This window comes from Mus caroli, unplaced genomic scaffold, assembly GCF_978045245.1.
Source record: "Mus caroli unplaced genomic scaffold, Mus_caroli_1 scaffold_10, whole genome shotgun sequence".
NCBI classification, from domain to species: Eukaryota; Metazoa; Chordata; class Mammalia; order Rodentia; family Muridae; genus Mus; species Mus caroli.
In genome coordinates this window covers 89322700-89335078 of record NW_028227265.1, presented here as the reverse complement: position 1 = coordinate 89335078, position 12379 = coordinate 89322700, and the positions used below count along the sequence as shown (strand labels likewise).

At 40.3% G+C, this 12379-nt stretch overlaps 1 protein-coding gene across 1 annotated transcript; it reads left to right on the top strand.

Annotated features, from left to right (window-relative positions):
* The first annotated feature begins 5254 nt into the window (after window positions 1–5254).
* Window positions 5255–9450, top strand: LOC110300703 (disintegrin and metalloproteinase domain-containing protein 25-like). The gene is made up of 2 exons (XM_085844319.1): window positions 5255–5311; window positions 7074–9450. Exon 2 carries the CDS (start codon window positions 7133–7135, stop codon window positions 9416–9418), a length of 2286 nt encoding a protein of 761 aa, XP_085700445.1. The 5' UTR covers window positions 5255–5311; window positions 7074–7132; the 3' UTR covers window positions 9419–9450.
* Window positions 9451–12379: the final 2929 nt, after the last annotated feature.

Here is a 12379-nt window from a genome sequence, read left to right as displayed (position 1 = left end):
CAGATTGCCCTTTCTAATTCGTTGAAGAATTGAGTTGGAAATTTGATGGGGATTGCATTGAATATGTAGATTGCTTTTGGTAAGATAGCCATTTTTACAATGTTGATCCTGCCAATCCATGAGCATGGGAGATCTTTCCATCTTCTGAGATCTTTTTTAATTTCTTTCTTCAAGGACTTGAAGTTCTTGTCATACAGATCTGTCACTTCCTTAGTTAGAGTCACGCCAAGGTATTTTATACTGTTTGTGACTATTGAGAAGGGTGTTGTTTCCCTAATTTCCTTCTCTGCCTGTTTATCCTTTGTGTACAGAAAGGCCATTGACTTGCTTGAGTTAATTTTATATCCAGCTACTTCACTGAAGCTATTTATCAGGCTTAGGAGTTCTCTGGTGGAATTTTTAGGGTCACTTATGTATACTATCATATCATCTGCAAAAAGCGATATTTTGACTTCTTCTTTTCCGATTTGTATCCCCTTGATCTCGTTTTGTTGTCGAATTGCTCTGGCTAGGACTTCAAGTACAATGTTGAATCGGTAGGGAGAGAGTGGGCAGCCTTGTCTAGTCCCTGATTTTAGTGGGATTGCTTCCAGCTTCTCACCATTTACTTTGATGTTGGCTACTGGTTTGCTGTAGATTGCTTTTCTCATGGTTAGGTATGGGCCTTGAATTCCTGATCTTTCCAAGACTTTTATCATGAATGGGTGTTGGATTGTGTCAAATGCTTTTTCAGCATCTAACGAGATGATCATGTGGTTTTTGTCTTTGAGTTTCTTTATATAATGGATTACATTGATGGATTTTCGTATATTGAACCATCCTTGCATCCCTGGGATGAAACCTACTTGGTCAGGATGGATGATTGTTTTGATGTGTTCTTGAATTCGGTTAGCGAGAACTTTATTGAGGATTTTTGCATCAATATTCATAAAGGAAATTGGTCTGAAGTTCTCTATTTTTGTTGGGTTTTTATGTGGTTTAGGTATCAGAGTAATTGTGGCTTCATAGAATGAGTTGGGTAGAGTACCTTCTGATTCTATTTTGTGGAATAGTTTGTGAAGAACTGGGATTAGATCTTCTTTGAAGGTTTGATAGAATTCTGCACTAAACCCATCTGGTCCTGGGCTTTTTTTGGTTGGGAGACTATTAATGACTGCTTCTATTTCTTTAGGGGATATGGGACTGTTTAGATCATTAACCTGATCTTGATTTAACTTTCGTACCTGGTATCTGTCTAGAAACTTGTCCATTTCATCCAGGGTCTCCGGTTTTGTTGAGTATAGCCTTTTGTAGAAGGATCTGATGGTGTTTTGGATGTCTTCAGGGTCTGTTGTTATGTCTCCCTTTTCATTTCTGATTTTGTTAATTAGAATACTTTCCCTATGCCCTCTAGTGAGTCTGGCTAAGGGTTTATCTATCTTGTTGATTTTCTCAAAGAACCAGCTCCTCGATTGGTTGATTCTTTGAATTGTTCTTCTTGTTTCCACTTGGTTGATTTCACCCCTGAGTTTGATTATTTGTTGCCGTCTACTCCTCTTAGGTGAATTTGCTTCCTTTCGTTCTAGAGCTTTTAGGTATGTTGTCAAGCTGCTAATGTGTGCTCTCTCTAGTTTCTTTTTTGGAGGCACTCAGAGCTATGAGTTTTCCTCTTAGAAATGCTTTCAATGTGTCCCATAAGTTTGGGTATGTTGTGGCTTCATTTTCATTAAAATCCAGTAAGTCCTTAATTTCTTTCTTTATTCCTTCCTTGACCAAGGCATAATTGAGAAGAGTGTTGTTTAGTTTCCACGTGTGTGTTGGCTTTCTATTATTTATTTTGTTATTGAAGATCAGTCTTAGTCCATGGTGATCTGATAGGATGCATGGGACAATTTCAATATTTTTGTATATGTTGAGGCTTGTTTTGTGACCAATTATGTGGTCAGTTTTGGAGAAGGTACCGTGAGGTGCTGAGAAGAAGGTATATCCTTTTTTTTAGGATAAAATGTTCTGTAAATATCTGTCAGATCCATTTGTTTCATAACTTCTGTTAGTTTCACTATGTCCCTGTTTAGTTTCTGCTTCCATGATCTGTCCATTGGTGAAAGTGGTGTGTTGAAGTCTCCCACTATTATTGTGTGAGGTGCAATGTGTGCTTTGAGCTTTACTAAAGTATCTTTAATGAATGTGGCTGCCCTTGTATTTGGAGCTTAGATATTCAGAATTGATAGTTCCTCTTGGAGGATTTTACCTTTGACGAGAATGAAGTGCCCTTCCTTGTCATTTTTGATGGCTTTGGGTTGGAAGTCAATCTTATCAGATATTAGAATGGCTACTCCAGCTTGTTTCTTCCTACCATTTGCTTGGAAAATTGTTTTCCAGTCTTTCATTCTGAGGTAGTGTCTATCTTTTTCTCTGAGATGAGTTTCCTGTAAGCAGCAAAATGTTGGGTCCTGTTTCTGTAGCCAGTCTGTTAGTCTATGTCTTTTTATTGGGGAGTTGAGTCCATTGATATTAAGAGATATTAGTGAGAAGTAATTGTTGCTTCCTTTTATTTTTGTTGTTAGAGTTGGTTTTCTGTTCTTGTGGCTGTCTTCTTTTAGGTTTGTTGAGGGATTACCTTCTTGCTTTTTCTATGACGTGGTTTCCGTCCTTGTATTGGTTTTTTTTCTGTTATTATCCTTTGAAGGGCTGGATTCGTGGAAAGATAATGTGTGAATTTGGTTTTGTCGTGGAATACTTTGGTTTCTCCATCTATGTTAATTGAGAGTTTGGCTGGGTATAGAAGTCTGGGCTGGAAATTGTGTTCTCTTAGTTTCTGTATAACATCTGTCCAGGCCCTTCTGGCTTTCATAGTCTCTGGTGAAAAATCCTGTGTAATTGATAGGCTTGCCTTTATATGTTACTTGTCCTTTTTCCCTTACTGCTTTTAGTATTCTATCTTTATTTAGTGCATTTGTTGTTCTGATTATTATGTGTCGGAAGGAATTTCTTTTCTGGTCCAGTCTATTTGGAGTTCTGTAAGCTTCTTGTATGTTCATGGGCATCTCTTTCTTTAGGTTTGGGAAGTTTTCTTCTATAATTTTGTTGAAGATATTTGCTGGTCCTTTGAGTTGAAAATCTTCATTCTCATCTACTCCTATTATCCGTAGGTTTGGTCTTCTCAGTGTGTCCTGGAATTCCTGGATGTTTTGAGTTAGGATCTTTTTGCATTTTCCATTTTCTTTGATTGTTGTGCCAATGTTCTTCATGGAATCTTCTGCACCTGAGATTCTCTCTTCCATCTCTTGTATTCTGTTGCTGATGCTCGCATCTATGGTTCCAGATTTTTTTGCTAGGGTTTCTACCTCCAGCGTGCCTCACTTTGGGTTTTCTTTATTGTGTCTACTTCCCTTTTTAGCTCTTGGATGGTTTTATTCAATTCCATCACCAAACATTAAGTTTGGTCGTGTTTTCTTGTAATTCTTTAAGGGATTTTTGTGCTTCCTCTTTAAGATCTTCTACCTGTTTAGCTGTGTTCTCCTGTATTTCTTTTAGTGAGTTATTAAACTCCTTCTTGATGTCCTCTACCATCAAGATCCTGTGGCGGGTGTCGTGGGTAGCTGGCGGGTGTCAGCCGACCCTGCGCCCTAGCTACCCCGGTGCTGGTCAGGCTGGAAGAGGCTTGTGGCCCTCCCCAGGCCGGTTTTCTGCTTCCCTAACTAATGCAGTCTCAGGTCCCGCGCGCAATTGGATTGGAGCAGAAGCTGTGTTCCACTCACCAGAAGTCTTAAGATCCTATGGCGGGTGTCGTGGGTAGCTGGCAAGTGTCAGCCGACCCTGTGCCCTAGCTACTCCGGTGCTGGTCAGGCTGGAAGAGGCTTGTGGCCCTACTCTGGCCGGTTTTCTGCCTCCCCAACCAAAGCAATCTCAGGTCCTGCGCAATTGGACTGGAGCAGAAGCTGTGTTCCACTCACCAGAAGTCTCAAGATCCTGTGGGAGTTGTCGTGGGTAGCTGGTGGTTGTCAGCCGACCCTGCGCCCTAGCTACCCCGTTGCTGGTCAGACCGGAAGAGAGCTTTATGAACATTTAAAATTCATCTACCATTATGAGATGGGATTTTAGATCTGAATCTTGCTTTTCAGGTCTGTTAAGGACTCCAGGGTTTGCTGTGTTTGGAGAACTGGGTTCTGACGATGCTAAGTAGCATTGTTTTCTGTTGCTTAATTTCTTGCATTTGCCTCTTGCCATCTGCTTATCTCTGGTGTTAACTTTCCTTGCTGTCTCTTGCTGGAGCCTGTCACTTCTGTGAGCATATGATGCTATGGTTCTGTCAGAATTCCTGGGGGACCCTCTGTCTTTGTGATCCTGTGATCCTGGATGTGTCCAAAGCCCTGGTGGACAAGCTGCCTCTGAGTGGGTAGAGATTCAGAATCCAGTCTGCTCCTGGGCTCTGGTGTAAGAACGAAGGAACATGTGCCCTCTGGCTGGGCAGTGGTGCCTGAATCCCCTAGGTACCAGGAGTCCCAGTTAGGTCAGGTATTGGGGAGGTTGAGGGTCTTACCTGTGACCCTGTATCTGTTGGAAGTCCTGGAGGACAGGGTGCCTCTTAATCTCTAGAAATTTCTTAATCTCAATGACCCATTCATCATTCAATGGATTGTGTTATGTCATCTTCCAGAGTTTATGAGTGTCGGATTTTTTTTGTTTTGTTTTTGATATGTGCCTTAAATTCACTATTATCAGATAAAATAAAAATAATTATTTCCATCTTTCTACATTTTGGAAGACTTTAATTCTTTCCGACTATATTGTTTCTTTTAGACAATGGTCCTAAGAGTTTTTGCTCTGTACTCATTGGATAGATTATTTTGTAGCTTTCTGATGAATGCACTTCATCAAGAATGTCATGTAATGCTGATGCTTATTGGACTATGTTTTACAGGGATGGTGAGGATCAGCTGAGGCCATGTAGGCAACATGACTTTAAAAAGTACAGAAAGTATAATGAGGGGAAATGCAGAATGGTAGTAATGAAATGACGTTAATTTACTTTGAAGGTTATGAATCATACTAGAAAATCTGATTACTCATACTGAGGATTCAACAGAAAGCAAACTGGTGGAGATACTACAAGCATGGGGCAGAACCTTAGCTAGTTGCACTGTTCTGTAGCCTGAGAGTCTCTTGTTGCTAGGCAGTTCAATCTAGAACTCAACCCTATAAGAGAAAAAGAATGTGGAGACCAATATTCTCTTTGTCATGTAAAGTTACAAGAAAAATCTACACTGCAGATGTGACATGAAGCAGCTATCATTACACAAGGTCCTGGACATTGTCACTTCACTTGCAAGTAAGTCATTCAAGAATTAACACTAGGGATAGAAATACAAATATTTTGAGTATGAGTTCACACAGAAACACATACCTTGACTCTTATTTAGTATTTCAAACCATAACCAGATAAAAGAATTATATCTGTCTTCTTTCCTATTCTACTCTATTTATTTGACTGGGCATTCTAAACCTTTATAATGTGTGGTTACTCTGCTTTGAATAACACTGAGTTAGACACTACATCAGAAAAAATGTCAGATAGGATGGACGGTACATAGATTGATGCATTTGATGAAGCTATGGAAAGAAAACAATGGAGAAAAAATTTTGAAAGTCAAATTTAAGGTGTTTGTAATGCATGGCACTATGTATCTGTATGAGAGAAGATGTTAGAGTCACTCCAGAGTTATGAAATGTTGAGTCATTGTACAATTTATTTTCCATAGTACAAAGCCAATCCAGATCATATAGCTTTGTTTCCTTTGAGAAGAGTTTGTGACATTTTAAGAATAAATTATGATGAAGTCATATGGATTAATTATCAAGAGTATCACATCAATAGTGATTAAACATTTCCCATCAGATCAAAAACTAGTATTAAAAATTATCAAAGGAATGAAAATATATTTTCTTGGAAATGGAAATATAAAAAACAATAAGTAATATGTGCCTGTAGTTCAAGCTCTTGAATGGGAACCAGAGGCTAAAGGACCATGAAATCAAAAGCAGGTAAGGTAATTACTTAAAAATAATACCATGAAACCCACAGACATGGAGAACACCTGAGGGTATTATAATGGTGTGGCCTCCCTTCCCCCAGCCTGGAACCTGCTTGCTCAAGGGTGGAGCTACGTGCTCATTCGTCCTGCCACGCCCACTGTTGGAACCTGCCTTTGCTGCCTGGAGGCACACACGTGTTCGTCCTGCTACTGGACCCTGAGTTACTTGGCGGGATATTGGGTTCCCTCCCCCTTCCTTTATAACTGAGTGTCTGGAAATAGTAAAATTGAGCCTTGATCAGAACTTGTTGTCTTGGCTCCATTGTTTCTTCCACCCCGTCTAGATTCCTCTCTTTTCAGCGAACTGCCATTCTCAGGTGAACCGTTCGTGTTGTGGACTGCGGGCAGGCCGCAACATAATGGTACTCACAATTTAGAATTTTTGTCCTCAATAGATACTCTTCTCTACTTTTCTGCTATGATCGCTTGGTATTTTGCACAATAAACTTACAGTGTGTATGAATAGTCCTGTGTGTGTATTTCTGCATGTGTTTTTGTGTTTGTGTGTGTGTTGAACACAAAAAAAAGTAATGTGAGCAGTATTTACAATCTCTTCTAAATAAGGTGAGACTATAATTCATTGTTGATAATTGAAAAAATGTATTTATTCTAGTTTTCTCTCTCTCTCTCTCTCTATATATATATATATACATATATATATACATATATATATATAGTGTGTGTGTATGTATGTATATTTATATTTACTGTTTACTGACACCTTTTGCTTTAAATATTTATTGTAGTCATATAAACTCATTTATTTAAAATTCATGAGTTCTCTATCTAGATTCAGAGAGCACCAACCTTGGAAAATTAAATTTTTTACTTACCCCCATCCTTTGACTGTACTTCAACTGAATTATACAGAAAATCTAATGCACTTTGTAGAGTCATGCCTTGAACAATACCTCAGCCATTTAAGCTCACATCTTGTTCTTTCTCTTCCACTGTGGCCTGCCCATACTGAAATACTCCAATTTCTGTCTTTTCATTTAGTCCTGCTACTCTAATGCATTAACTCAGCCAGAAGACAGACCATTAAAAGCCAGCACTGCATGCAAACAAGACAAAGGGCATCCTCCTTTGCTGCCTCAGAGGACAAGGTGGCTATGGGTAAGGCTGTGGTATACACAAGGATACCTCATCTGTACCTCTGGCTAGAGATATTGAATATTCTTTCATCATGGCCCTTGACTGGGTATGCTCAGCACACCAGCCTCCCAGAAGTAGTGATACCCTTACGGGTCACAGGCAACAGACCAATGTGGACTATGGGATGGCTGACCTATAGCCTGCGATTTGGGGGCCAGAAACATTTTATTCACATAAAGGCCAAGAAGTTCTTGGTTTCTAGACTCTTCTCTGTATTCACCTACACTAAGCAAGGTGCTCTGCACAAGGACCAGCCTTATGTCCAGAATGATTGCTACTACCATGGCCATATGGATGGAGACCCAGAGTCTATTGTTGCTATTACCACCTGTTATGGAGGCTTTCAAGGAATATTACAGATAAATGGCACAGTCTATGAAATCAAGCCCAAGAACCTTTCTTCCACATTTGAACATTTGGTTCACAAGATGGACAGTGAGGAGACAGAATTACTCCCCATGAGATGTGCATTGACAGAAGAAGAGATAGCACGGCAAATGAAACTTCAGCAGAATGAGAACCCCACTCTGATGCAAAACCACTATGAGGAATGGTGGACCCACAGGAGTTTTCTTGACCTGGCATTGGTTGTTGACTGTGAGCGAATTCATTATCATAACAATAATAAATCACATGTGTTAGTGGAAGTATTCATGATTATCAGTTTAATAAATAAGATTTATTTTGCACTGGATATTGAGGTAGTTTTAATTGGACTTGAGTTGTGGAATGAAGGAAATCTTGTGCCCGTGGATAGAATGGAAATTCTTCTAGAGGAATTTTGTGTTTGGAAGACTCTCAGCCTTAATATTCGAATTCCAAATGACATTGCACATCTTTTTGTGAATCATTCATTTGGTAAATTCCTTGGTTTAGCCTATGTTGGTACTGTCTGTCTGCTATCTAATAATTGTGGAGTTGATCGTCTGTTAGGTCCTAATCTTTTTCAATTTGCACATATTATAGCACATGAGATGGGTCATAATCTGGGTATGGAGCATGATAGCAGCTCGTGTACATGTGGAGGAATAAATTATTGCTTAATGTCTTCAACGTACAGTTTCAACCCCGAGTTCAGTAACTGTAGTTATTCTAACTTCTGGACAACATATGCTACTACCAATTGTTTGCGCAAGGAAAAGAAGTCAATAGGCAACCTAGAAATCCAGTTCTGTGGGAATGGTGTGGTTGATGATGGAGAACAGTGTGATTGTGGAGACAGGCATATGTGTGAAAGAGATCAATGTTGTAACTCCAGGGGTGCCCTTAATGATGGCGCTGCCTGTGCTTTTGGGCTTTGCTGCTTATATTGCCAGATCATGCCAGCAGGCACAGTTTGCCGACAAGAGGTCAATGAATGTGACCTTCCAGAATGGTGCAACGGACATTCACATAAGTGTTCTAATGACGTTTATTTGCTTGATGGGAGTCCCTGTAGAGATGGTGGCTACTGCTATGAGAAGAGATGTAATAACCGAGATGAACAGTGTAAGCAAATCTTCGGCAAAGAAGTCAGGAGTGCAGATCACAGTTGCTACAGAGAACTCAACACCCAAGGTGACCGTTTTGGCAACTGTGGTATGATCAGAGAAGCATACTTAAGATGTCATGACCCAGACATCCTCTGTGGCATAGTTCAATGTGAGAACATAACACGCATTCCATTTTTGAGGGACCATTCCACTGTACACTGGACTCACCTCAATGGTGTCACCTGTTGGGGGATTGACTACCATTTTGGGATGACAATCCCTGACATTGGTATTGTGAAAGATGGCACAGACTGTGGTCCAGAGCATGTGTGTATTAATAAGAAGTGTGTTAGTAAGCCAATTTGGCTAGAACAGTGTTCATCCAAGACATGTACTATGAAAGGTATGTGCAACAATTTACACCACTGCCACTGCAACTGGAGGTGGGACCCACCACATTGCCTGGAAAGTGGCTTTGGAGGGAGTGTTGACAGTGGCCCTCCACCTGGAGAAGAGAAATCCCAGCAACATATGGACCTCGTACTGATTACTCCAATTCTTTCCATTGCTTCCTTAGTCTTTCTGTTACCTTGGCTTTTGAATAGGTATATAAGAGCATCATCAAAGTTTGAAGAACCTACTGTTTCCACTTCCAAGGAGGAAGAAGAGAGCCATGTGGCAAGTAATGAGTCAGAAGCGCAACAGGTTGAAACGTGAAAAGTAATACATTATAAGCCTTCATGCATTACCACATATCATCTTGGCATGTGTAGCATTGCATGTTTTAAAATTAACTGACACAAAGTTCTAGAGATATTTAATATTTCAGCATGAAAAAAAACCCTCAGCGTTCAATAAAAGTATAGTTCCTGGTATATAACCAATGTTTTTAACTTTCAGCAATTTTAGTGCCTCTTGCTATCTTACAGTGTACTTAATTAAGCCCCCCTTAATTAGGGACCCTCATGCATATTTTTGGTTTTGCCTCTCTCTGTTCTAAACACCCCCCCCACACACACACACACATGCACAATACACATTTTCTGTTTTGCTTGGCAAAAACAGAACGGGATTCTTTGGGTCGTCTTTGCTCACTGTTGGTACTCCCTAGTAGAACTCTTCCACGGGGGAGTCACAGGGAGGTTGGAGACCTGTGGGAGCTGTTTAAGAGAAGTTCAGTGATCTTCCCCAGTGATGGTGGCATCAGAAGCTGTATTTGTCTCTGGAATACAGGATGTGACCTTTATCATGTGTGTATCCATGGAAAGTGTTGAGTTTAGTCACATTGGACAGCCACTTATTCATCAAAACCTGTACCACTATGAGGCATGTTAAAAAATTTTTAATCCAGGTATATTGTCTGCTCTGGTGAGGGATCTCAGCCAAAAATATGATCATGCCAGAAAATCAAATATGCCCTGGATTACAGTATGATCTGGCCAGAATAGACAAGCCCTTAATACGTACATTTAATTCCTAGCAAAGAAGGTCAAGGTTTGGTTGTAGGAAGAGGCAACCATGGCTGAAAGTGATGTCTAAATGTGGGCAGACAAAGCAACACATCAGAAAAAGAATTAACAAATAAGTCAAAGATAAGATTTGTCCAACTCAGAGACCAGCATAGGAATGAGAGGCTACTTTCTAGCAGTACAGTGAGAGAAATGTGTGGCAGTTTTTAACCCAGAAAGTTTTACACAGAGAGTGGAAGACAGAACAACCTAGACACAGGTAAAGACGAAAAAGCCAGAGAAGGAGACGGAGCCAGAATACTGAAACATATTGCTGAAGTTAGTAAGAAGTCAAGCAGAGTAGCTCAGAAAGAAGCTGAGAAAAGTCAAATTGGATCAGTCAGTTTGGAAGATTAATTGTAAGGAAGTTACATGATCCAGGCCTAGGCCCAGGGATAGTTGAAACAAAGAAAGAAAAGCTCTGGACTGTACTGGTATGTCTGCCATCTCATCCCATTATCAGAGGAAATAAAAGTGACATTTCAAAGGTCTTCAGCAATAGATAATTGCAAACTACTTTTGCAAGTACTGGCTGACCCCACTCCATTGTCTACTGAGTGGCTATAAAGGTGGTATGGGTAATGGCTCGTAGAGTAAACAATACTTCTACTAGCTTCCCTAGTACAACATTCTCATCCCCAGAGACACAGAACAACTGTCAAACAACCTACCTCCTGAGGGCTGAGTCCTGGGTCCCTGAATCTTTTCTGAATCACAAAGGCACCAGTACCACATTGCCAAATCCTTCTTCAGATAGTAGCTTCGCACAATCAGGGAACTAACTCCCAAACTCAGGGCTGAATATCCTCAGTCTCTTATAGTGACCTCCAGTCCAGAGGCTATAGAGACACCATATAGTTGGCAGTGTGTGGGGTCTCTCAGGAGCACATTTTTTTTTTTTTTTATGTCTGGATGCTGAGTGACATGTCACATCCCTTAGCACACACAGAGAACACAGGGAGTCACATGCATGAGAATTTTTTAAAATCTCCACTTGTTCATTTTGCTTTGCCTTAAGTAGAATGTCTTAAGGTATTAAACAGGAAATCTTATTGCTAGCAATTCAACATTTTTACACCTTTGCTTGTAGTATCAGATGCAGGGCTATGGAGCCTGCTCTGTCACTAATGTGCCAGCCTCACAATTTTGGGAAACTGAATTCTCAAGAATCCATTCTAAAAGGCCAGGTGTGGTGGTTTGTGGATACTCAGAATCCTATTTGTAGTCAGCTAGAGTTAGGCAGACGCCTGGGTCCATTCCTCAGCCAGTCTATCCTATCTTGTGAACTCCAGGTCAACAAGAGTCCTTGTCGTCAAGGAAGTGGACAGAGTGTCTGAGGGTTCTACTAGAGGTTGTGTTCTCATGAACATGCTCTTGCATGCATATGTATTTCCACCCAATTGCATGTATACATACACAAAGATACATATGCCCATGCCACATACATACACATATTTGTACATAAAAAAATAGGATTCAGAAGACTGTAATACTTATAGAGCCATTAGAACAAAGTAAGGATTCGCTGTCATGTTTCCTATGGAAATAATACCAATAATCCTCAACTTTGAAAAATCATATCATAAAGAAGCAGATAGCTATACCAGTGAGAACTGCATCAATAGAAATGTCAAGCACTGAGAAAGCTCAGCCTGCCTTTGCTCAGCAGAGGCTCCTTGGTGTTCCATGGGGCTTAAGGATGGGTCTTGGGTACAGTCAGGCTGAGGATCTCTGCTGAGAGGGAAAACCAGGTCTCTTCCTCAGACACAGCTCCAAACTCAAGAGCAAGGCATTGTTAGATGTCATGGCGATTATCATAACCATCCTGTATCATCATCCCCAGTAATCTGATGAATCTGAGGGCTTCATGGGGCCTTCTGCATTAACAACTGAGATTTCTAAGTTGTATAGCTTCATGAACCACATTGCATATGAGTGTGAGACATGAAGGAGGCTTGTCTCAAGTAAGTACAGTGTCTGTGTTAGGAGTCTTCAGTGATTTTGAACTTGAATTTGGAAGAAGGTAGAGTAGACTGAGTCCCTCTAGATTGTAGAGATTTAAACTGGAGGAAACACCACACTTTTTATCCAATAATAATTTTATTAATTGTTTGGTTATTTTACTTTATGAACCCTGAGTACTGAAACTTCCCAGTCCTCTGAGGTCTGC

Excerpts from the sequence above, each read along its gene's own strand:
- LOC110300703 (XM_085844319.1), top strand. The coding sequence starts at position 7,133 with ATGCAAACAAGACAAAGGGCATCCTCCTTTGCTGCCTCAGAGGACAAG.